The 26,264-nt window shown below is 44.5% G+C and overlaps 1 protein-coding gene across 16 annotated transcripts in view; it reads right to left on the bottom strand.

Annotated features, from left to right (window-relative positions):
* KALRN (kalirin RhoGEF kinase) overlaps positions 1 to 26,264 on the bottom strand; it is a 744,321-nt gene that overhangs the window by 145,438 nt on the left and 572,619 nt on the right. For all 16 annotated transcript variants that reach the window (XR_008374862.1, XM_053564434.1, XM_053564435.1 and 13 more), the window contains exon 34: positions 16,311 to 16,557. Coding sequence is in view for 15 of the 16 variants with exons in the window: in XM_053564434.1 (XP_053420409.1) it covers positions 16,311 to 16,557 (247 nt within the window). In the remaining variant the exon portion in view is untranslated. The remainder of the gene's footprint in view (positions 1 to 16,310; positions 16,558 to 26,264) is intronic.

Raw genomic sequence — 26,264 nt, 5'->3', positions numbered from 1 at the left:
GGGCACCGGCCACATACCCCCAGGCTGGTGGGTTTGAACCCAGCCCGGGCCAGCTAAGCAACAATGACAACTGCAACAAAAAAATATCCGGGCGTTGGGGCGGGCACCTGTAGTCCCAGCTACTTGGGAGGCTGAGGCAAGAGAATCGATTAAGCCCAGGAGTTTGAGGCTGCTGTGAGCTGTGACACCAGGGCACTCTACTGAGGGCAACATACTGACACTCTGTCTCGGAAAAAAAAAAAGAAGAAAAAGAAAAAAGAAAATAGATGTCTAGATGATCTAGCCTGCATCTAGATGTTTTAAGTTAATGTTTAAGACAATTTAGAAGAAATGGTGAGGGACAATGATTCGAAACATTGGTGCTAATAAGAATTAAGAGGAAAGCTTTTGAAAATCTTAGGCTTTAGTACTTTTTTGGGGGCTCCCTAAGTGATTCCAGACTGGAATCAAGTTTGATACAATTGTTGTCTCAGTCTTCCCTCCCCACACATACCCTGAGATTCAGATTGACTTCAGGTGCACCTGGGTGTATGTTTAAAAGGTTCCCCACGTGTGTGTGATATGCAGCACAGTTTGAAAACCATTTATGCAATAAATGGTTCTCAAACTTAAGTGTGCATCAGAATCATCTGGATATTATGTTAAATCCCAATTACTGGGCCGCATGAAGCGGTGTGAATTGTATTTGTTCCCGTTTTGTTTTTTACTTCAAAATAAGATATGTGCAGTGTGCATAGGAATTTGTTCATAGTTTTTTGTTTTAAACTATAGTCCGGCCCTCCAGTGGTCTGAGGGACAGTGAATTGGCCCCTTGTTGAAAAAGTTTGAGGACACCTGATTTAGGAGGTCTGAGTGGGGACTAAGAATTTGCATTGCTGTAAGTTCCTGGGTGATGCTGATGTTGTTGGTACAGGGACCAAACATTGAGAGTCACTCAAGATTTGAATTTTTTCCTTGCCCCCCTGTAATCTGTATCCCCCTTTCTTGGTAATCAGACCTTGATTTTTCTTCAAGGAATCAGCTCTCCTCCATTCTCAGACCCTGTTTTTTAGATATGGCTGACATGACCCCCCCATCCACTCCCACTCTAAGAATGAGTCCCTGACCTGGGGTTGGCTAGATCATCACTGGGACTGGACCAGATTTAGCATATGACTCAAGTTCCATGCAATGAGCATAAACCTTGAGACCTTAGCAAGAACTAGTGGGAAACAGTAATCTCCTTCCACAAGATTTCTAAATTGGTGGAATGTTAGCCCAAAGCAGGTAGAGCAGTGGTTCTCAACCTTCCTAACGCCTCCTAATGCCGTGACCCTTTAATATAGTTCCTCATTTTGTGATGACCCCCAACCATAAAATTATTTTTGTTGCTACGCCATAACTGTAATTTTGCTACTATTATGAATCGTAATGTAAATATCTTACATGCAGGATATATTTTCATCGTTACAAAGGGGTCGTGACTCACAGGTTAAGAACTGCTGAGCTAGAGGCAATTTTGTCATAACCAGGTAAGAAGAATCTGCCTGAGAATGAAGCCAACACCAGGAAAGCAATGAGAGAGGTTTCTAATGAGGTCATCTGAACAACCGGATATGCTTTTCTCCAAAGTCTCGTTTGTTCCTGGACTTTACTTGCACCTCCCCATTCCTTTTTGTGTAAACCAACTCAATGTCTGTATTTTCGGGTTTTCAAACACCTACCCACCCACTCCCAAAGTTAATACTGAAAACTCCTGAGCTATCAGCACTGTCTTTAGAGCATTCTTAATTTCCAAACAGAAATGACTCTCATTCTCATTTTTGGGAGACTTTATCTTCAGCCTAAGTCTGTTTTACATGAATTAGGCTTTCGACTACCTATGTGGCCATTTTATGTTTCATCATTCTCCACAATAGTGGATGTAGTGGACCAGGTATACCACAGTGCCAGGCTTGGCCTCAGGGACCAGTGTGACTGCCTCTTCCAGCAAGTTAGCCACAGCCGTTAGTAACACTGCCCATGACCTCAGGCATCACTCCTTAACCCTAAGCATATGTCCAGCTTTTCCTTTAGGTTTATTCTCTTTAGATTTAGGGGAATAGAATTTTTCTAAACCACAAAATGTCCCCACATTTCTTAGTGAAAACCCAGAAGAGAGACATAAGCATTAGCAACTGTGCCTCAACTCCGGCCTTGGAGATTCACACAAGAACCTTACTGTGCAAGTACGGAGGCCTTTTCTGGGACATCCCCCAAACGGTTCCTGGAGAATGTGAAGGACAGGCCCTCCTCGCCCCAACCCACCCCAACCACTTGCCTTTGTGAGTCTCACCTCTAGCACCCACCCCCAGGTTCTGAGTTATACATCTATAGAGCTTTAAAAGCTCTGCAGAGGATTTCAATATGAAGTCAGGGCTGAGAACTACTGACCTTGGGGCTCAAGGCCACCTACACTGTGGGATGGAGTTCCTGCTTGGTAGATAGAGTTTAGAAACCATCTGCACATAGATGGTTTTACTTTCTCAAACCCTGACAGCCGATCTTTGGATCCATTCTTCCACAGCCTGTCATGTTCCCTGGTTGCTAATGACATGCTCCTTAATTCTCTTCTTCCTTGTGTAGATTTATGACCTATGAACTGCCTAATTGCTCATACTAGGATGGTTGATATTTGTCTCTAAATTACCCAGTCCTGGCCTCCATTTATAGCTGTGGCTTAAAACTCTTAAGATTCTTGCCAAATACTGACCTTATTAAAAAAAAAAAAATTGGGTTTTAATCATCTACTATAAGCAAGTCACTAAACTGAAAAAAGAAACTGGAGACAGACCAGGACTGGACAAAAGGTAGAAACTTCTTTATGTGAAAAAGAGGAACTGACATAATAGTCACAGTGACCAGAAACACTTGAGATTGGAGAAAGCAGGTGCAATGTCTGTGTCTGTATTTAATTTAAACTCCAAATTTTTTTTTCAAAATTATATGTGCATAACGTCTCCGTGAGTAACTATTCCCAGGTGATACGTGTTATTTTAATAGTAATGTCTACAGAAAAACATGATGGCCAGCATCAGGCGCAGTAGTTTCTTCTTCTGCTAACCTGTTTAAAGTGGTCTAACCACCACACCATTGCTAGCTCCAGGGATTCCACTGTCCCCTGGTGACAGCTCTGGAACTCTAATGACTAAACTGATGCTGAGCTCAGCCCACACATTTTCAACCTCCACCCTCTGAATATGTTCCTCTGCACTTGCCCATCTAACACCTGTCTGCCTCTTTCTAGCTGTCTCATGTATCCTCAGAAGAGTTAAGGCCTAGCTCACCCTATCAATCACCCTCTTTTTTTTTTTTTTTTTTTTTTAAGAAAGGAAGTATCACTGATTATCCTCTGTTCCAAGCAAGGTTCAAAGCAGAAGGGTGACCCAGACCGTACTGATAGAGACTGTGGGATCATGCAGAGTACCTGGATGTCACCTCTGGCCAGCATTCCTGATCTTCTGTGGGGACAGACAGGTAGAGCGGCTGGCAACATGGCCAGCTGCCCGAGATGGCCTGAGCGCAGGAGGAGATGAGCTATTTATCAAAGTGAAAGATGGCTGCAGCCAGAGTTGCTAAAAACAAACCACTCCAGGTTTTATCCACTTCCAAAAGCATTACCTCTAAGTGGGTCAAAGTGTTCCCAAAGTAGGGCAGTGAGAAGTTCCAGTCTGTCACTTTGACTGAGTTTCAATTTAGGTAGGCCTAGGATTGCTAAGTGCCCTCTACAAGGGCTGGCATTATGAATCCACTGTTGATGTCCCCCTCCCTGGCAGATGGAAGTAGCAGCTGTGGGAGGCTGTAGCTTCACAGTCTGCAGTGAAAGAGGTATCTGATGCTTCAATAGGGAAAGTTGAGTTTGATATAACTCCTGTCAGTGTTCTGAGGATTTCCAGTGATAGGATGGATGTGAACCTGCCAGCAATAGGATATGGATGGGGTCTGCCCATCCTTCAATCCTCCCAAATAAATGAGAATGCTTAGCCCACGTGTCCCCAGAGAAGACTTCCCCAGTCCAAACTCCAGGCATCAGAACATTATTTCCCATTCCCATCCTCAGGCACTCCTGCTGAAGCTTATGCCAGTTTCCTCTACAGATCTGAGAAGACGGAGAACATGTTAAGCCTGGTCCTTCACACAAGAACTTGGCCGGGGGCTTTCTTTCCTTTCTATAAGTGTTCACTGAGCATGTCTTTTTTTTTTTTTTAAGACAGAGTCTCAAGCTGTCACCCTGGGTAGAGTGCTGTGGTGTCACAGCTCACAGCAACCTCAAACTCTTCCTCTTCCTTGGCTATGTTTTGATTGCAGTTGTCATTGTTGTTTAACAGGCCCAGGCCGGGTTCAAACCCACCAGTCTCAGTGTATGTGGCTGGGGCGCTGAGCCCACTGAGAACGTCTTATATGGCAGACATGGTTCTAGATGTTCAGCTACAGCAATGAACAAAATAGACAGAATTCTTGTATTTGGGGGGGGAAATTTGCAGGAGAACATTAACAACTATGTCAGGTAGGGGAAAATGCAATGAAGAAAAGTAACACAGTGAAGGGAGTAAACAGTGTGGTGAGAGCTGAGAGGGCTTAGGGAAGGCCTGGGTAGTCAGGCGATATTCAAGCAGACAAGGAGGACATGTGACAGCAAGTCGTCCAAGTCTCTGAGGAGCTGGGATACTGGAGTGTCCCAGGCAGAGGGAACAAAGGTTCGAGCCCTGAGGTGAGAGCATGCCTGGCTGGATTGGTGAATGTCAGTCAGGCAGCCTGGTCAAGAGAGTGGGAGACAGAATAATGTTACCCCAAAGATGTTCACATCTTAATCCCCAGAACCCGTACGTATGTTGCCTTACACAGCAAAAGAGACTTTGCAGATGAGTCAGTGAAGGACTTTGTGATAGGGTGGTTATCCCAGGTTATTCTGGTGGGCACAATGCAATCATGGTTGTCCTATAAAAGTAGAGAATTGGCCAGGTGTGGTGGCTCAGGCCTGTGGTCCTAGCTACTTGAGAGGCTGAGGTGGAAGGATCACTTGAATCTAAGAGTTCAAGTCCAGCCTGGGAAACATAGCAAGTCCCCATCTATGTGTAAGAAAAAAAAGCAGAGAAGCTTTCCTGCTGTGGTCCAAGGGAGACATGACTATGCACATGTCTCTCAGAAGCGGCAGAGTTACACGGATGGCTTTGAAGACAGGAAGGGAACATGGGGCAAGGAATGTGACTGACTTCTAGAAGCGGGAAAAGGCAAGATACAGCTTCTCCTCTAGAGACTCAAAAAAAAGTGCACCCCTGCTTGCTGCCACTCTGAGTTCAGCCCGCTGCAACCTGTGTCAGGCATCCAGCTGCAGACCTCTAAGACGATAAATTTGTGTTGTTTGAAGCCACCAAATTCGTGTAATTTGTATAGCGGCAACAGGAAATGAATGCCTAGCAGATGAAGTCAGAGACTAGGCTCTGGACAGGTCTTACAGACCTTCTTTACTGCCACCCAAAGGACTTTGTTTTCATTTGAAGTGAGATGGAGGCACTGGGACATGTTGAGCTGAAAAGTGTTTTCAGCCCAGGCCTCCTCCCTTCAGTTGGGAGCCAGCGATGGTAATATTTGTTTGCACATCTGTGTACAAGGGTGGCAGCCACACTTCCTGAGGCCTATAGGGCTGGGTGGAAGGGGAGGCAAGTGGCCACAGCATCAAAATCAGAGGTTAAGGCTGGGGCTGGTGGACCACGGTGGGAAAACTAGACAACCCAGTCCTACCATAGTGGCCCGGGCAAAGAAAGAGGCAGGCTGTTCACTGACTGCCTAGAAGGCAGAGGGCTGGTATCACAAATGGCAATGGCTATAAATCAAAAGCCTTTCCATGCCTGTTTGCAGGGCTTGGGTTACAGCCGCAGTTTCACTCCTGCACAGATCCTCTTGAGGAGCTGTTCTCAGGGAAGGCAGTGCGGTGGTGAGAGGAGGGTCCAGACCCTCCGTTCTGCCAGCAGCATCACAATCCTGCTCCCGAGAGCTCTGTACCCTGCAAGGCTGCTCCCTCTTGGAAGCCGCTGAGGTCCTCCCGCCTCTGACCTCCCGTGAGCAGACAGGATGGCACAATCCCAGCAGTCCAGAGTACCATCCACCTTCTCTTCTCCTCAAGCCACGTTCAGTGTGTCGTGTGTATCACTCCTGGGTCCCTGGGTTCTTCTGGGGGAGGGGGAAGGGAGTGATTTCAGCTTAGCTACTCTAAGAGCTTCTCTTTGGGGAACATTTCATTTCCTGGGGTGACTGCCTCTCCATCATCTCTAGCTTCTCAGAAAGCGCAGTCTATGGGATCTTCTCTGTGATCAAATCCCAGGGCTCTCATTTTTGCTTTGAGCTCTATCAGCTGGCTTGTGAAGCACTAAGGAACAAGGATCATGCTCAAGACTCCCTCTTTTCCCCTCGAATGATAAGGGGCATCATCATCATCATGCAGAGCTCCCGGCTTTCCAGTGGGCACCGGCAACCATGAAAGTCCACTTAGCACTGGACATAAGCTAAGTCACAGCAGGCTGGCTATGAAAGGGTAAAATGTAGCATCTTGGCAGAGGGCCCCACAGAGACAAACTCTTTCCCTTGACAGCACAGTTTCTGGAGGCATCAGGGCAGTGAGGTGTATTTAGAGAGAGACGTGGCCTGCCTGACTTGTTCCTATTTGAGGCTTTGATTCCAAGCCCTTTTATGTCCGAAATAATATCAGATGGATGGCTGTCATAGACAGGACATCTCGCCCAGAACAAAGTAGATCTGGGGAAGTTTTCACAGAACTGCCCTTTGTTCTGCTCTTCTTTGAATTGAGGAGTGGCACCCTCATAACCACCACGACAGCTTCCATTATGTATCAGCCCATCTGTATGATGATGATGTCCACATGTCATCTTCAGGTACCAGAATTAAACCCTATAAGAGAATAGGCCATTGAGAGGTGCCCCAGGTGCAGGCTAGGGAAAAACTTGAATGTTCAAATCAGAAAGATATCGATCCTACTTGTAGAAAGCAGGAGAAAAGTAGAAGAGGGGAATAAACCATTATTTCTTGGACTACCATAAAGCAAGATGGAGTCATTATTGGTGAGCTGGAGAAAGGGTCCAGGGTAGGACAGGAATAGAATCTGAGGGAATGGGAAGGATACAGACAGGAAATAATGTTGTGGTCTCTGAAAACCTATGGAGGGAACTAGAATCAGAACCCTGGCTGCCTGAACAGCACTGGGAAGGGTTCAGCTTGAAAACACCCTAGACCTAGTGCTATAGAGGGATCATAACTAGGACAAAGGGCAGGTAGGAAATTAACATTACTTGGCACTCCTGGGCTAGGAAGTCTACCGCATGGGAGAGGCTCTTAATCTACTTTATAGATTTTAAGTATCTCACACAAGGTCAGCAGTCAGGGGTGGAGCCAGGACTCACATTCGGGTCTTCTGCCCCAACACTTAGTTACTTTAACCCCTCCATCACCTCTCCATGCTGCCCTCTGTGACCACAGTGAAGCCTTACATCACTTTTGTTTTACCCTACACATTAGCTTATGCAGTTTAAGAAGCACTTTTACTTAACACTGTCACCCTCGAAGCTCCCAGCAACTGTGAGATAAACACTTGTATCACCTTTCCTTTGCATAGATGTGGAAACTGAACCCAAGAAGGTAAAGTGACTTTCCACTCAAAATCAGTGGCTTTTCATTCCACATCCTGCTTCCTGGGCCATCTGACTCTTTGAGAATTACATCTTCTATTTTCACCCTTTTTTGGTTTTGTTTTGTAGAGATGGGGTCTTGCTATATTGCCCAGGCTGATCTCAAACTCCTGGCCTCAAACGATCCTCCCACCTCAGCTTCCCAGAATTCTGGGATTACAGGCATGAGCCATCATGTGACATCTGGTCCCTAGTACTCTGTTAAGGACAAAACATTAGATTATAATGGGCTGAACCATTTGAAATTGCTGCTATTCAACTATTTTTTTCTTACTACAAAAATGTAAATTTCATGTGTCCCAACCCAACAAATTGAACCTCAAAATGAAGATATTTATGGTATACTTGTATGCATTAAACATGATCACTTTATATTTCCAAGGATACCTACCAGATGTGGAGGTGTGGGCGGAGGTGGGGGGACCACTTTTTTAGAAGCAGAAAGGACCCCCAGGGGCAATTCAGGAAGACACTAATGAAAGGTAATAAAAATGCTAATTTAGAACAAACAGCAGTATCAATAATTGTAGAAAATAATCAGCAAAAAAGAAGAACCTGCAGACAGCCTCAGACTGGAAGTTACTTGCCTCTGATCCCTGTGTCTGGAGAGGACACTACACACAGATCAGAGTTTGTGAGTAAGAAACCAAGGGGCACCCAGTGTCCAAGGCTCGACTATGGAAGTTCTGAAATCTAAGAATGTTTAAAAGGACTGTTAACCCACAAACACAAATAATCACTTTAAACAAGTCAGGATGGTTGGGTTTAATTGAAAATGTTTTGTTCTGTTGTACTTAACAAAAGGATTTATGAAAAAATTGTCAGGCTCTTATGGTTTAGGAAAAATGTCTAGCATTTTATATGAAAACCATATGACTTTGTTCTAGATAAAGATCAGAACAAGAGGGAGAATAAGAATTAGCGCTGGTAGATTTACATGGGGGGGCTGTAGGGGCAGAGAAGAGAAGGAGGAATGGGCAGAAAGTATCTGGATTTCAGTGCTCTGTGAGAGGAATTTTCTAGCCACTAGAATGGCACTAAAATCCAACAGGCTTCCTTTAGAAGCAAGAAGCCCCCAGTCCCTGAGAACGTTTAAGTAACACTTGGCTGTCCAGCTGGCAGGGACACGGTGAAAAGGCTACCTGTATTAGGGAAGAGAATGAACCTGAACAACCCTCAGGTGCTTTCAATTCTAAGATTCCAAGAGCCAAGAAAAGCCAGTGTTCTGAAGTAAAATGAAATCTAATCAAGGGTCGGTTTTATTCAATTATAAAAAAGAAAGTTTCAATTCTAACATTCTGAAAAATGACTAGGAGCTCCTTTTAGTATCCCTATCAATACATCTCCACTTATCTTCAAGAAGTATCAGCATCCAAGTAATTACATGTCTTATTCAAATGTATTACTTTTGGTTTTAGTTGTTCTTATCCAACAGTATTGTGATTTTTGTTTTTTTTTGCAGTTTTAGCCAGGGCCGGGCTTGAACCTGCCACCCCCGGTATATGGGGCTGGCACCCTACTCCTTGAGCCACAGGCGCTGCCCAGTATTGTGATTTTTTAAAGCACCTTACCACTATTTTTCATTGCAAACATTCAGTAATTCAGCTGTTATGAAATAAAATTTTGTGGCTGGCATGGAAACCTATTCTCACCCTTATTCATCATACTCCCACGTATAATTTTGCTTCTATGAGGAAGTGGGTTCTAAATTTCAAAGTGGCTACCTCACATCTGCTCAATTACAGATAAAATCCTGTACAAGTAAGTACAATTGTAGATCAGCAAGATGTGGTCTATAACGTGTCACTTATAACCTGAAAGGAAATGTTTTGGGAATATTTATCCTTTGATTCCTATTTTTTAGCTTTCCATATGAAGGCATTATGGAGCAAACTAAAAACCTGAGTCATTTGCTCCTAACGCAGAATTATACTGAAAAGTAAGAAGGAGCGAGGGACTCTCAGAGGACTCTCCTAGTATGCAGAGAAGGCTTTACGTCTCCGAATTTGATAACAGAGGGGACAGGAAAGACACGGAGACCGCACTTTTTGGTGTTCCACTCCTGGCAGCAGGAGATGCAGAAATCTCTGGGACTGGCGGGACCAGCTCAAGCGGTTGACTGGCCCCAGTGACTGCTGGACCAACCTGCTGTCCAGAGTGCTCAGAAGCTCAGAATTGTTCCCCCCCCCCCCAACCAGGACATCACAATCTTGTTAGTCATTGACAGGACAGAATCTGTCTCTGGTCACTGCTTCTCCTCCTAGAAGTGGTACATTTGGGGTTAGAGGTGAGCAGAAGAGTGAGGAGGTGGTATGAATGACTGTAAGGGGGTTAAAGTTCTTTAAATTCAGTTAATAAAGGTGGGCCTAGTCAGACATAAGGGCAAACTAAAGCTCTGACCTGAAACGCCATCAGAGAGCTAGTGGGGGAAAATGCAACCTTGGGAAATGGACAGACCTACATTCAAATCTGGGTCTGCCACTTGTCAGCTGTGTGACTGAGCAAATTACCTAATCGAATACTCAGTTTTTTTATTTCTTTTGCGGTTTTTGGCTGGGGCTGGGTTTGAACCGGCCACCTCCCACATACGGGGCCAGCGCCCTACTCCTTTGAGCCACAGGTGCTGCCCAATACTCAGTTTTTTTAATCTATAAAATGAAAAAAATACCACTATCATTAGTGTAAAAGCATTAACCCAGAACCTGGCCTATGGTAAGGTGCCTAAAATGTTAGGTATTTTTGTGAGTTGACTATGAACTTAATATAAATTGATGTATCACAAACTTGCTCAGTGTACTCAAGGTTTTGCCTCCAGAATCTGAGCTGTCTCCACTGTTCTATACAATCTTTCAAAGCCTACGCGAGCTGTTCCTGAGGCCAGGTAGGTGCTAATAGCAGAAATCACCAGGAGACCCCACAGGAGAGGATTCCTCATGAACAAGTCAGGGCTGCTGTGGGCCACTGCCCTTGTTCTCTAGAGCACCTGCTCATGACGCTCACCATGGAATCCCTGGGTTTGGTTTCTCTAAGCAAAGAGGCATTTCATTGTGGCTGCTGCAGACCCTCAGCTCCAGCTAAGGAAGAAAGTATGCAGGAAAAGTAAAAAAAAAAGAAGGAGGTCCTATAAGACGGGTAGAGAGGAACCTAGACTGTATTGTGGAGCAGAAGTACCCAGGACCAATACTTTGTTTTTTTATCAACTTACCCATTTTTAAGTATACAGTTTAGTGGCATTAAGTACATTCACATTGTATAAAACCATCATCACTAGCCATCTGCAGAACTTTTTTTAACTTGCAAAACTGAAACTCTATACCCATTAGACATTCATTCTCCATTGCCCCAGCCCCTGGAAATCACCATTCCACTTTCTGCCCCTTATAAAGTTGACTACTCACCATATCTCATATAAGTGAAATAATTAACACAGTATTTGTCTTTTCGTGACTGGCTTATTTCAATTAGCACAATGTCCTCAAGGTCTGCCCATGTTGTAGCATGTGTTAGAATTTCCTTCCTCTTTAAGGCTGGATAATATTTCATTGTATGTATATACTACATTTTGTCCATCTATTCATCTGTTGATGAACACTTGGGTTATTCCCACCTTTTGGCCTTTATGAATACTGGTACAATGAACATGGGCAGAAAAATATCTGTGTCTTGGTATGCAATCATTTTGGATTATATGCCCAGAAGTGGGGTTGCTAGATCATACAGTAATTCTATTTTTAATTCTATTTTGAGGAATCCCACACTATTTTCCATACTGGCTGCACTATTTTACATTCCTCATGTCACTGTTTACATTCCTACCAGCAGTGCACAAGGGTTCCAATTTCTCTATACCCTCACCAACACCTCTTATTTTCTGTGGGTGTGTATTTCAATAGCCATCCTATGAAGTGGTATCTTATTGTGATTTTTTTTTTGGAGATAGGGTCTTACTCTGTCTCCCGAGCTTGAGTGCCATGGTGCCATCACAGCTCAGCAACCTTAACACCTGGGCTCAAGTTATCCTTCTGCCTCAACCTCCTGCGTAGCTGGGACTATAGGTGCATGCTACCATGCCCAGTTAATTTTCCTAGTTGTTACTGAGGTGGGATCTTGGTGTTGCTCAGGCTGGCTTGAACTTTTGACCTGAAGCAATTCTCCTGCCTTGGCCTCCCAAAGTGCTGGGAGATTAGGAGTGTGAGCCACACTGCCCAGTCTCATTGTGATTTGGATTTGCATTTCCTTAATGATTAGTGATGCTGAGTATCTTTTGGTGTGCTTATTGGTCATTCGTGTATCTTCTTTGAAGAACTGTTTATTCAACATTTTGTTGTTGTTGTTGAATTGCATGAGTTCTTTACATAATCTAGATATTAGTCTTTAACCCCTGTATCTTCAAGTATCTGCTAAGCTTGACATCATAGGGGTGCTAAGTCCACAAAGCAATGGTTCTCAACCCTCAGGGAGCATCAGAATCTCCAAGGAACCTAAATACTGACTGATGTCCAGGCTCTAGGCTCTGAATTAATTGGTCTGGAGTGGGGTGCGAGACATCAGCATTTATAAAAAATATCCTCCAGATGGTTCTAAGAAACATACAAAATTGAAAACCACTGCTACAGTCTTTGTCTCTTGGGAGGCACTGTGCTCCACCCCTGCTGCTGTGAAAGTGAGAGGACATTGTGGTAAGGAAGGACTAGGTCCAGGGGCTCAGCCCCAAGGGGAAACCCTAAGATGTCAGGGTGGCAGTAAAGTAATAGGAAGGCAGCCCCACCCGACTCTGTCACAGAACTCTTTCTCATGAACCCATCATGAGTCATATCATAGATACACAGGAGGAAATAACCAACCGCTGCCCCCAGAGACAGCAAAGGAGGGAAGAGCAGGGAGGGGTTCTAGAGCTGCCGGAAGCCCAAGAGGCAGAATGTGTGCACACAGAGCAGAGGGAGGTGCCGGGAGCCCTGGTCTGCTCCAGTGCAGCCACTAACTCTCCCCATGCCTTCTGGGAGGTCACCTTGCTTTCCTGGGCCTGACAACTCTGCTGGAAGAGAAGAGACTGGACTACCACTTTGGTCTTCAGCGCTGTCTGCACCTTAGACTTACCTATGGCACAGTTAAACAACACTAACCCTCAGGCCTCATCCTGAGACTCTGACTGCAGTTGTTTGTGGGGCTTGTCCTGCAAGGGACATTTTGGAAGCTCCTGGGTGATGCTCACTTGCAAGCAAGGATGAGAACCCTGTTCCAATGGTTCTCCAAGTTGCCTCCTTGGTGCTAACATTCTGTGGTTCTTCTCTCCCCATTTCTGGGGTGATAGTTGTGGCCTGAGCACTCACATGGTGCTGAGCACACCACACAGATATTCCCTGCTTTGCACAGCCTTAGACTTGGTGTTCTTTGCAAAGGTTAAGAGGATCAGTTCCCTTCTAGGAAGTAAAAAAGAAATTGATTGATTCCAAACTCCATGACTCCAGATGGAAACCATCTCTCCTATTGCACAACACACAGAAGAAAGTTTTATTCTCAAGCTAGTTGTGTAAGAATTAAAAATCTTAAACTGCCCACTAACTCAATCCCTATTGGCCAAGGAGACCCCAGAACAAAGCCTTAAAACTGAGTTCCCAGCCATGACAGGCTGGGAGGTAGAAGGCACAGCTATACTTGCATGTTTTCTCTTCATAAATATTTATGACTCCTCCTATAGCCTGTTAAATATGTATACTTAGCCACCTCCACTCGGTAGAAAATTCTGTTCTCTTTTATCTTGTACTTGAAACACTTGTTACTGGCTTGTAGCCAGAGTAGTCTTTGCCAGTCTGTCAGAATGGCCACTGCAGGTTGAGAAATAAAACTTTTTTTTTTTTTTTAAATATAAACCATATTTAAAAAAATTAGCATGTGCATAACTTTTAAAGTAGAACACCTATTGGAGATGTCACTGCCTAGAGGAGAGAGGTAGTTAGCTTTCCAGCAGTCAGCCAGCTGCAATGGGAAGCAACAGCTCACTGGGTCTTGGCTAAGGCAGCTCTCCAGGTAGGTTCTAGAGAGGGAGGGGATTTCCAAGCTGGGGCAGGTGCATGAGTGCACATACTTCCAGATGTGGTCTTATGAAGGGCGTAAGGGATGCTCCACGGAGGATGGAGACTTAGGTTGACTGCTGAGAGGTAGGCATTTCTGTATTCTGAGCCCACACAGGTGAGAGGATACTAGAGCTCACAGGCTGCCATTTGAAGGCCCAGCATAATTGCCTCATGCTTGAGGAGAGTGGAACCAACCTGCAAATAAAGAGAGCCAAGGAAACGAGGGACAGGCACTGTCTTTCTGAAGCCATACTTGGCAGAATTCGCTGGAAAGTTCTATGACAGCCTCCCTCCCTGCTTTCTCTCTTGCCTCTATTTTCCATTCTTGGTCCTCAGACCCTATTTTTAGTTAAACCTCCACTAACCTATCTTTCAGTGGAGAGGGCCCCCACCTTATTTCTTACCCTGAATGATTCTACCCACAACTTCTAGAGCACAGATCGACTCTGATACTACTCTCTGATTCTTTGCCTTGGGTTTGCTCCTGCCAAGTTGCAGACGTAGTGGGCCCAGCTGGGAGGGATAAGCCAGGCTAGGGAAGTCTGGTTAGGAAGTCTTGACTCTCCCCTTGAAGCTGAGTCCCTCATGGTGAACAAACCCACATCTGAGAATTCAATGGACATTAGCCTTTTGCAGCAAATTAATTGCTGTCCTTAGTCTGGTCTGAGAGACCCTCTAAACTGGACTTGTGGGAGTCTGTAGTTATTTTGCTGGATAATCTATAATAAATGATATAATAATGATAACCTACCATGCAAACCAACTGCTACTGGAGGCAAGGCACTGTTGTGTTTTGTAACTGTTACCTCATTTTACCCTCACTATAATCTACCATCTGTGTGCTCTTCTTTCCACCTGGCTGTACTTCAAACAGAACCATATCCCTGACTTTCCCTGATTTTCCTCTTCCCTGGTCCCAGGAGTTTGTCCAGGCAGCTACTTCAAAGGCCTGAGAAGCTGCACATGCAGTTACAAGTCCCCACAACTTCTTGGCACAGCCCTTCTTAGTCCTCGGAGAAAAGGGGAAAAAGCAGGCAATAACTAAATTGGGGGTGGGCGGCACAGCTGTTGGGAGTGGGGGTAGGTGGAAAATCAGGGCGGTGGTTTTAGTTGGAGTTTTTCTCCTGGTGGAAATAAACCAGGGAGTCTGGATGGAAGTCCAGCAGCACAGATTATACAGCCTGCCACTGCCATCTAGTGGAGGAGAGGAGGAAGTCAGGCTGTAGGGCCAGATAGCAGCATTCCAGGGCGGGAACATTCCAATATGCAATAAGCCCCATACATTAACCATCAGGAACACAGCAGGTCTCCACGGTGACTCTTATTCCTGCCTCCTGACAGAACCAGACTCCTTCCCCCTTTCTTCCCATAAATATCTAGCACAGACCTGAAGAGAGGGCGTCCCAATGCTGTGTTACAAAAATAAGCTCCAAGCTAAGACCTGGCTCTGCATCCTCAGTTTTTTTTCAATGTAAAAGCTTAACCCTGAAGCCTCCGCCAAGTCTGACTTTTGAAGTCAGGATCTCAAACTTTCTTTGTCACCCAGGCTAGACACAACTTCAAACAGCTCACTGTAACTTCAAACTCCTGGGCTCAAACAGATCCTTGTGCCTCAGCCTCCCTAGTAGCTGAGACTTACAGGGTGCCCTCCACCACACCCAGCTGATTTTTTACGTTTTGTAGAGATTTGCCCAGGCTGGTCTAGAACTCTTGAGCTCAAATAACCCTCCCACCTTGGCCTCCCAGAGTGCTGGCATTACAGGTGTGATCCTAGATCTCAATTTTGAGTGTGTACCAGTGTCACCTGGAGGGCTCGTGAGGCCACAGAGTGCTGGGCCCCACAGGTCTGCAGCATCTGAGTATCTGCATTTCTAACAGGTTCCCAGGGCAAGCTGACGTGACTAACCCATAGAGCAACCTTGGAGAATCACATTCCGAGTAGTTTAGTCTCCCTGTTGTGAGAAAAAGTGAATAAACAGGGACGTGGAGGGAACACTGAGCTTACAGAAAGTAAAAGGCAAGGCCTGAATAATTTACCATCAAAGGCACACAGATGAACCGTGGACCTCCAACCCTGGCAGGGCTAAAAGGAGGACCATTGACTTCTTGGCTTCTTCCTGTAGCAGCAGGAGTACCTGGTGGGGGTCAGAGAGCAGTTCCTGAGGAGGAACATGGGTGAATGGAGGGAAGGGAATTCCGGCCACATTTGGCTCTGGGTAGGAGAGGACTTGTCTGAGTGTAGGGTGACGCAGATCTTAGAGGTCATCTAATACAACCCTTGTTTCTAAAATGCAACTGATTCAGGAAGGTTAAATGACTTCCCTAAGGCCACACGGCTTCCCCTTAACACTTTCTCTTTGAGTTTCCAAACCACCCCCTTCAAAACCAGCTCAGAGAGATCCCACAGGTCAAACTGGGGTCCTGAGACAGGACAATCCCATGGCATTCTTCAGTGAGAGTCAGGCCCATGCCTGTGGCCTTACTGGCCCATGTCTCCCTCCCCTTCCATCCTCCCTACCTTTGACCAAGGGGAAGAAGCAGTCCATCTCCACGCTGCTCCGGGAATGCGAGACGCACAGCGCACTGCTGGGGACCAGGCCCTCCTGGGGTGGGCTCCGTTCTGTGGTGCGGACCAGACACCAGCCAGGCCGCTCACTGGGTCGCTCCAGCAGCTCCACTGTCTGCCCCACCTGGATGGTCAGCTCACTGCTATGGCCCGCGTTGAAGTCCTGGAGGACTACGGTCAACTCACATCCACCAGAGAGCTTTGGTGGGGAGGCAGAATGTGAGGGCGTGGAGGAAAGGGGGGACATGGGAAGCAGAGGGCAAGAAGGGAAGGGGACGAAGGATGTGGGAGAGCAGAGGAGAGCCGAAGGGAAGGGAGAAAAGGAGAGATGGGACTCAGGGTGGATTGAAGGCAGACATGGAGAAGAGGTTGGGAACAGGAAAGAAAACGAGAAAGGAAGTCATTAGCACAGCGCCATTCAATCACTTGCTGCAGCCACAGTCTGAAGCCAGCCCAGAACCAGGGCTTTGACTCTAATTCCTTCTTGCTTCATTAGGGTTCTTTTCCTTATTCCCTTGCCATGCTTCCAGCTAACTGTGCCTTTAGAGCCCTTTTCTGTGTGTCCCTGTTCCCCTTCCAAGGACTCCACTATGCCCTGTACTGGCACCTACTCCTAACTTGCTCAATCTCACTTGATTCCAGGTGATGTCTGGGAATAATGGCAGAGACAACGTCCCTTCCCTCTAATCCCATTAGCCTAAAATAGAGTCTGTGAGTACTCCCCAAAAGAATGGGGCTTTAGCCCAAAGGCAGAGGCAAAACATTGTCCATCTGGGAGGGGAATAAAGTTGCTTCATGTTGTCTGAGCCCCTGGGACCAGGGGAAGGAATAAAGAAGGCAGCCATGTCTGACTCAGGAACATATATCTGCACCCAGTGCTCTAGGTATTTGTCTCACAGAACTGAGAGTGTCCCGATGGGAAGAGCAGCTGTACTTAGGGGCAGGGAGAGAGGTAGGGAAGGGAAGGAATGAGGAAGCTGAGAGGCCCAGCTTGCCAGCTTGTTACCCCCTGAAGGTCACCCCAACCTGATTCGGAGGGAAAGCCCCTGTATCACTTCTAGGGACCTTGAATTCAGTCTGTGTATCTCTGAGTAAGCCTTCAGGGCTCGAATTCTCTGCCCCAGCAGCCATACTAATGTCCTAGTCCAAATACATTGTGGAGCCTTGTTAAACACATTCTGGGCAAACACCCAGAATACCAAACAGATACAAGGTCCAGACCCCCTTGGGAAAGTTACAACCAGATCACTAGTGGAGTGTCAGGGTAGAGAGGTGGGATGTGGGGGACAAGGTAGGCAAGGGTGGAGAGCCAGGGTTTGTGTCTCTACAATTCAAGACATTTTCTGGAGAAAAGCCTGGCTGCATCCTGAGATGGCAGAGCAATCCAGCCCAGAAAACCCAGGGAGGAAGTGGAATGATGATCAATTGGCAACTTCTTAGGTGCTCAAGCTTTAGATGCAGCCAAAAAAACCACTATGGTTCAAATACAGGATGAATGTCTTGGTCGAAAGAATTTAATACACCAGGTCCCCACCCCATGGAAAGAAGAGAATTCCCATGAGTGTCAGCCAAGGGAAGGGCTAGGAAGGAGGGAAGGATGAGACAGTGGTCAGGAAGAGCTGCCATGAGACAGTCCTTCCTCATCTTCTCCCCAGACCAACAGGGAAGCTTTAGGGTGCCCAGGGGACTCAGGATGCACACTGCTTCAGGAAACCCAAGACTGGAATCATATCGAAGAGTTCTAAGAGCCCTGCCTGGCATCTCACAGGGCATAGTCAAGGGCAGAGGGACCAATGAACTTTGAGGGATCTGGGCACCCTTATAAGACTTCTACTTGTGATCTTTAAATGTGATTCACCCACAGAGCAGTGTTGTAAGCCTTCTCCTCAACTGTGGTTTCACATTTAATGAAAGTTAATTTCACAGAGTGTGCCCCTCATTAAACAACGAAAACCACATTCCCTCACAAATACTTAATTATCAGCTTCTTAGAAACACATGCTTTCATTTCTTCTTTCTGACCAGTTCTGGCCCTCACTGTGTGTGAGCAGGTCTCCAGCCTCAGGAAGCCCAGGGATCTTATTTTCTCTTTTTCCTCTTTCCATTTCAGAAGAGCCAGGGAATGAATTCCCACTCTTGACGTGATGCTGTCTATGGACCACTTCCCTCCCCCCCACCCTGTGAAATTATTCACAGCTGAGATAGAACAGAGACCCCCCCCACCCCCATCTCAACCTACTCTACATCTCCCACCTACGGACTTCACTTTTTGCTTTGTTTTGTTCTTTTTGAGGCAAAGTCTTGCTGTCACCCAGGCAGAGGTGTAATAATAGCTCGCTGTAGCCTTGAACTGCTGGGCTTGAGCATTCTCCTACTTCAGCTTCCTGAGTAGTCAGAACTACCACCATGTCCCACTGATTTAAAAAAAAAAATTGTAGAGACAGAGGGTCTTGCTATGTTTGCCCAGGCTGGGCTCAAACTCTTGGCCTCAAGAGACACTTCCATCTCAGCTTCCCAAAGTGCTAGGATTATAGACATAAGCCACCATGCTTGGCCTGCTGACATTTTAAAAATCTTTTTTACCAATCTAATGTAAAACCCCTATTTTTCTCTTTAACACGGTCCCTGATTTCTCTAAGTCATCCACCCAGTACCCTTTAGTTTTTTGGCTCATTCATGATGCATGCTTGGGTCTGGCCTCTCTATGCACAATTCCCAATGGATGGCCATCCTCTGGCTGAACCCGAGGTGTGTGGGGGGATTATGCTCATCCTTCACTACCCCAGAGGTCAGACGTGGTTTGCTGGGCACTAGGAGGCTCCATTACACTGCATTCAAAACTCCAAAGCCATAGCATGTTTCACTGTATATATTTTTACCATCTGCCATGGATGATTAACTTTCAAACTATCAACTGAATCCTATTCAAGATTCTAAGACCAAATTTATTTCTACTCAGGGAAATGTAGGGAGTTGAGCTGGTGGCACAAAATCTCAGCATGAAGTCAGCGTGTGTTTCTGGATCTTCTCTGACGTTGTACCCCCGTTTCTAGAATCCCCTCCTTTCTGGCCTTTTGCATCTGAGTCTTGGCCCCCTTCCTGAGACCTTCTCCGACATTTTCTCTGGCAAAACCCAGCCTAAGGCCTGCTAAACGTTTTTGACGCTAATTGCCTGGATTTCCTCCAACTGCCTGCTGCCAAGACTCTATCTAATGCTTGTCCTTACTTTCCCAGCCTTTCTCCTTTTTGGGTCCTTGAAATTCCTAGAGGAGACTGCTCCCCTGTTGACCAATCCCTGGGTGGAACTGCCTCCTTCACTTTCTGCAGTCCTTCCCAGAGGGGCAGAAAGCACTCCTGCCCTTCCTCCCTGCCGTGCCTCAGTGATAGCTGTGCTCCTTTCTTTCCAGCACGGGAGATTTCCCAACCACCCTTAGTAACCCCATCTGCATTTTCAAAGTTCTCACTCAAATTTGCCAGAAAGAATCGCTTTCATTTAGGTCTATTTTTGCTCAGTTAATATTTGGAGATTAACTGAACCTCCTTTTTGTATAAACAGTGTGAGCTAGATTGCCCCTATAAGCTTCCTATATTATGAAAAAGAACACAATTATTCCCTGATGGTTTTCTAATGGCATTCAGAGAGCTAGGACAACACTCCTCTCAACCCCCAGCGTTCCATTATTATCATTTCAGAGCCTCAGCATCTGAGCATCTTAGTGTCTCCAGAGGCAGCACAGCCGAGTGGTTTCAGGTGTACGTCTATGACAACGTGCCAGCTACTTAATGTCTTTGCTTCAGTTTCCTCATCTGTTGACTGGGAGTAGTAACGACACCTAATTCATAGGTTGTTATAAATATTAAATGAGATAATAATTAAAAATTACCCAGGACAGTGTCTTGAGCAGAGTTAGCTCTACAAATGTTTATCTAAAAAGCAAGTCCTGAGGCTGGGCATGGTGGCTCACTCCTATAATCCTAGCACTCGAGGAGGCCGAGGGGGGTGGATTGCCTGAACTCAGGAGTTGGAGACCAGCCTGAACAAGAGTGAGATCCTGCCTCTACTAAAAATAGAAAAACTAACCAGATGTAGTGGTAGGCACCTGTAGTCACAGCGACTGCAGAGACTGAGGAAGGCGGATTGCTTGAGTCCAAGAGTTTGAGGTTGCTGTGAGCTACAATGATGCCACCTGCACTCTACCCAGGGTGACAGAGTAAGACTGTCTCAAAAAAAAAAAAAAAGTCCTGGAGGTGTTAATTAATTTACTATTTAAATTTGGGGGTTGAGGATAGAGAAGCAATGAAAAAAGAAATCAATTTTGATGTCATGTTTGGGAATAGACTGGTCCAACTGTTTATATGTGCATAAATGGTTATGTAATAAATTGCATTTCTTCCCTTTTAAATAATCTTCATGGAATCTTGCCCTAACTGAGACGAACTGGAAGAAGTGACCCTAAGTCAGTGTCTAAAACAGTGACCCAGATGTCCCCCAATTCATCATATGCTTTTCTTGTTAAAAACAGAGGGTTGGTGGGATCCAGGATTCCTTTATGGAAAATGAAGATTCACTCTTGCAGCTTCATTCTACCTTGCTTTCCAAGAAGCTTCCACAGGAAGAGGCACCCCTTTCCCACGAGTCTGATTACTGATCACAATACCTGCCATCTGAGCCTTCTGAGAACTGTGAAGGTCAACTTGTGAAACTGCTTTACCTGACACTGACAGAGGAGAGTCACTCTCAGCAGTGCCCATCAGATAAGGCAGACCTCCTCCTCCTCTCCTGGCTGCCTGCTAACTCTGTCCACCTGATTCCTCCACAACTCCTGGCCGGTCACAGGCACAGACTTGACATGAATTACACCTACATATGAGTGGCCACACAGGAGGCCAGAGCTGGCCATAGAAAACTGTAAAGTTGGATCATGCCTACTTGGCACAGTTTCAAGGACACCAAGGAGTTGTGCTAACTCCTTTGCAAAAACAGTCTTTTTCTTTTCCCTTCAACATTCCCTGAACCTGCTGCTAATGCCTGGAATTCCACTGTTAGAGAATGATTTTGTTTAATTAGTTAACATCTTTCACCATGAAGTGCCTCAAAGCAGAATATTATATGAGTTCTTTCTCATTGAAAAAAAGTACCATCTGAGTAACATGCAGCTGCACTTACACAGCTTTAAGCCTGAAGATGCTCATAACAGCATTCTTTCACATGAGAAAAAGCTTACAACAATAACATCAAAACATCCCTAAAACTAAAATATAAAAATCCACCAAGAAGGGAATGGTTAAGTGATGGTACGTCCACTAAGTGAATGATAGTTGTGCTGTCAGTAGCTATAGCTCAACTACTGTTCATATCATATAAAGTCACAGATCAAAACAAAAGTCAGGACGTATAGGCCTGTAACTGTACAAAGAACATCATTAACAACTCGACAACTCTATTCACAGGAAACAAATAACAAGGAATTTGTCAAAATGTTGGCATTGGTTTTCTCGGGTGGTGGACTCTGGGTGATTCCCCCCCTCTTTTCTAATTTCCAGTTTTGCCTAGTGTTTCTCATGTCATTGTGTATAAAGAAACTAACAATAGTGACTTTTAAAGCAAATCAACAAATGTAATAAGAAAAAATGAAAATATTTCAAGAAAGCATAATACTTGGAGGGGAAAAGCTGCAGGACTATGGATGCTTCGGGAAAGCCCCAAGTCCTGGTGTGCCTCAGAAGAGCAGCTTCAAAATGCTTCCCCACAAATGCTCTGTCCCTGCATTCTCTCAGACTCGGATGAGCTCTCCAGAAATGAGGTCCCTTTACACGAGTTTAGTGCTGTGTTTTCATCTGGAGCTGATTGTAATTTTTGAAGCAAATGTATAAAGCACTGTGTGGGCATTTAGGAACACTCTTGAGGAGCTCTGGGATTTCTTCAGTTTGCGTGTTGATAGTCCATGGGAGCTGCCAGGTCCAAAGAAGAGGCTAAAGCTTACTGTTTGTTTTATCTGTGCTAGCTAGGGCTGAAGGAGCTATTTGCTTTAGTTGTTCCCCATGGTGCTTAGCAGGGAGTACCACCACCTCCTAGGTCTTGTGAATTGCACAGTAATTAACAGTGGGAAGAATGCAGGAGTGGGAATCAGGAGACCTTGGTGCTCATGCAGTTTTTACTCATGACATTGAACTAAACTTTCTCCTCTCTAGACCTGAAATTCCTCATTCTTAAGATGAACAAGTTGGATTTAAGGGGCTTTTCCAGATTTCATATTCTGTGAGTAGGGTATTTTCTATATTCACTGTCTAGCATACAGCTCTATTTAATTTTCTTGGGCACTTATCATTAATGTGTTACCTTGTTAATTTGCTAACTTATTTGTTGCTCTTATCCTGTATCAAAATATAAGATCCTAGAGAGCAGAGCATTCTTTGTCTTGCTCATGATCATGTCTCCCAGGTGTAGAGTGATGGCTGTCACATAGCAGGAGATAAATAAATACAAATTTAATGCATGAGTGAATAAATTCCATGAATTACTGCTTGATCTGTAACTGAGATGTCTAGCTACAATGCCTGTGAGGTCTCTCTCATTAACTACCCACCTCTTCCTATTGATGTCTCACAGATCCCACAGTTTATTACTTATTTTATTTTATTATTTTATTTTTTTTTGAGAGAGAGTCTCAAGCTGTCACCCTGGGTAAAGTGCCATGGTGTCATATAGCTCACAGCAACCTCCAACTCTTGGGCTCAAGCAATCTTCGTACCTCAGTTTTTTTTTTTTGCATTTTTAGTAGTCAGGGTTTCACTCTTGCTCAGGCTGATCTTGAACCCATGAGCTCAAGCAATCTACCCGCCTCTGCCTCCCAGAGTGCTAGGATTACAGCCATGAGCCACGGTGCCTGGCCCAGTTTATTACTTTTGAACTCCTTTTCAAAATTTATCTTGCCCTTTAATCATTTGGCTATATTTTCACTAATTCCTAGATCTGACAAAAATGACTAAGGTCATGGTGGTGGAGGAGAGATATAAACCCACAGGAACAAAGAGAATGGGAAGGAATAATGAATAAGAGAATTCAACCTTTTTTTAATGGCAGAAAGCTGATGTAAGAGTGGGTTGAATGAGAAGATGAGATGCATATTCCTGCAGATTATCTCTGTACAGCCCTCAGACCGTCTCAGGAAGTAGAAGCCACTGAGAGTGGAGGCGTAGGTGGGGCTAACACAGAAAGATGGGATGGCCCAGCACGGCGGCTCATGCCTGCAATCCCAGCATTCTGGGAGGCTGAGGTGTGTGGATTGCTTGAGCTCAGGAGTTTGAGACCAGCTTGAGGAAAAGCAAGACCTCATCTCTAAAAAAAAAAAAAAGGTGGGCGTTGTGGGGGGCACCTGCAGTCCCAGCTACTTGGGAAGCTGAAGCAAGAGGATTGCTTAAGCCTAGGAGTTTGAGGTTGCTGTGGGCTATGACACCATGGCACTCTACTAAGGGCAACTAAGTGTGACTTTTCTAAAAAAAAGGAAGGAAGGAAGGAAGGAAGGAAGGAAGGAAGGAAGGAAGGAAGGAAGGAAGGAAGGAAGGAAAGAAAGAAAGAAAGAAAGATGGATGGGATCAATGTCCTCCTCTATCCTAGGCATACTTTTCTGACAATCTGAAATTCAATGACAGCCTAAATACAGCAGGGGAGATGGCCATCATCCTTGTCCCTCTTGGCTTTCAGAATACTAGCAGCCACATATAAATATTTTAGGCAGAGTTTAGGATCATTCATTAGAGAAACCAAAAAGATCTACAGACACTCAAATACTGACATTTGGAAATCCCCATCCCCAAACCTGCAGTACCCTGCTAGATCACTTCCCAGTGAGAACTTGCTATAAGCGCACCTTCCCAGATTTCTTTTTTGTGCCTCCTTTATAAATGTGAATATTTAGCTACAGATCACAAAACATTTCAGACATCTCCCTCCCCAAAATAAATAAATAAAAGTACCAGGAACAAAAAAAAAAGAAAAAAAAAGTACCAGGAACGAAGAGAAAACAAAATGCAAACAGTATAATAAAATTTCAACAACACTATAAATCCTCAGAGAGACAAGAGAGGACATTGTCTCTATGAAAAAATAACAAGGTGCTTCGTAAAGGGGATAAATTAACATTATGGTTGAAAAGAAACACTTCATAGATGAATTGGAAGATAATGTCAAAGAAATTTTCCAAAAAGTATAACAAGAGCACTGAAAGAGGAAAACAAGAGAGAAAATATAAGAAAGTTACAGAATTAATCTAACAAGTTCAAGACAGAATGGAAAGAAATAAATAATAAAGAAAAATCCTCGGAATGGAAGGAAAGAAATTGCTAGACTGATAGAATGTTCCAAGTGCCAGGTGAAATGGATGTTAAAAAGACCCACTATAAAGCACAGTATTAGGACATATTGCAGTAAAATGGACATTTAAAAAGCCTTTAGGGGGAAAGGAGGAAACAAAATCAGGTAAGAGCCAACAAATCAGGAATCATAATGACAGCAATTTCAACAACATTAGAATGTAAAAGAAAATGGATCAATTCTTTCAAAACTCTTGAGTGAGAAAGATTTCCAACCTAGAATTTATGACCAGATAAACCATCAGTGGAAGGTAAGGTTACAATAAAGGCATTTTCAGACTTTCAAAGTCTCAAAAGTTTGTCTCGATATGATTTAGTAAGTATTAACTATTATGACTAGCATTTGTCAATTTTTCCTTTTATTCTATTTTGATTCTCTTAATGTAATATGCCTTTGATAAGTATTAATTGAAATTGATCCCTTCTTTCCCCTTAAAAAAATAAGTTAATAGATTTGAGAAGTGCTTCAACAACAAAATAATTTTTGACTTAGCAAAGCATTCATCTGAACCTTCCATGACAACTTTGTAGCCAAAACAATGAAATGTGGGCTGAGCTGACGGTACTTTAAGGTAGATACATGGCTTTTCAGAAGTTCACTTACTACAACTCTCTTATTTACAGATGAAAGAAAGAAAAGAAAGAAAAGAAAGAAAGAAAGAAAGAATCCCTAAAAGGGAAGGAAATTATCTAAGGAAGACAGTTTCTAGAAGACAGCAGATAATAAATATTTGTTGAATTAATGAGTGAGTGAGTTAGTAAGCAAATGAGTTAAGTCAGAGGTTATCCAACTCCTCTTATTTTATGAATGGAAAAACTTAGGGTACCAAGCCAGTGGGTAGCACAGCCAGGATCAGACACAGGTTTTCAAATTCTAGGTTCAGAGCACTTTTCAGTAAATCTGGCTAGATTAATGATTGTAGGTCCATGCTTATACCTAATGCATTCATATACAAATTGGTGTCAACGTGGAAAGAAGACTTTTAAAGTCAGGGTTGAGAAAGTTGCAGAAGACCCAAAGCTGGGAGAGGCAGTTAAGAATACAGATCATAGGTGGCGCCTGTGGCTCAAGGAGTAGGGCATTGGCTCCATATACCAGAGGTGGTGGGTTCAAACCTGGCCTTAGCCAAAAACTGGAAATTAAAAAAAAAAAAAAAAAGAGAGAGAGAGAGAATACAGATCATAGAAACCTAGAAATTGTCCCTGGGCCTCAGTAAGTTTCTAATCTACCTTCCTATTCAAGGCAGGGCCCTTTCCTAAATATCAAACTCTATCTTATGAAGCTGTTCTCTCGTGGAAAGCTATGGTTTTAAGAACATTTTCCTTGTTTTTGTAATTTTCATCCATTTTTCTTAGTTTGTCCTCTTGGGTAACCCAGAAGAAATCTTTATCCCATACAGCTTCATATGAAGGACATGTGAAAACTAGAACAAGAATTTCTTAAGTCTTATGTTTTCCAAAATGGTCCCTTAAATGGCTCTCAAATGTTCTGTCATAGTCCTTTCTTGTAGATCAGGCATCCTCAAACTGCAG

The sequence above is a fragment of the Nycticebus coucang genome, chromosome 16, assembly GCF_027406575.1.
Source record: "Nycticebus coucang isolate mNycCou1 chromosome 16, mNycCou1.pri, whole genome shotgun sequence".
Taxonomy (NCBI): Eukaryota; Metazoa; Chordata; class Mammalia; order Primates; family Lorisidae; genus Nycticebus; species Nycticebus coucang.
This window is presented reverse-complemented; position numbering and strand designations above follow the sequence as displayed.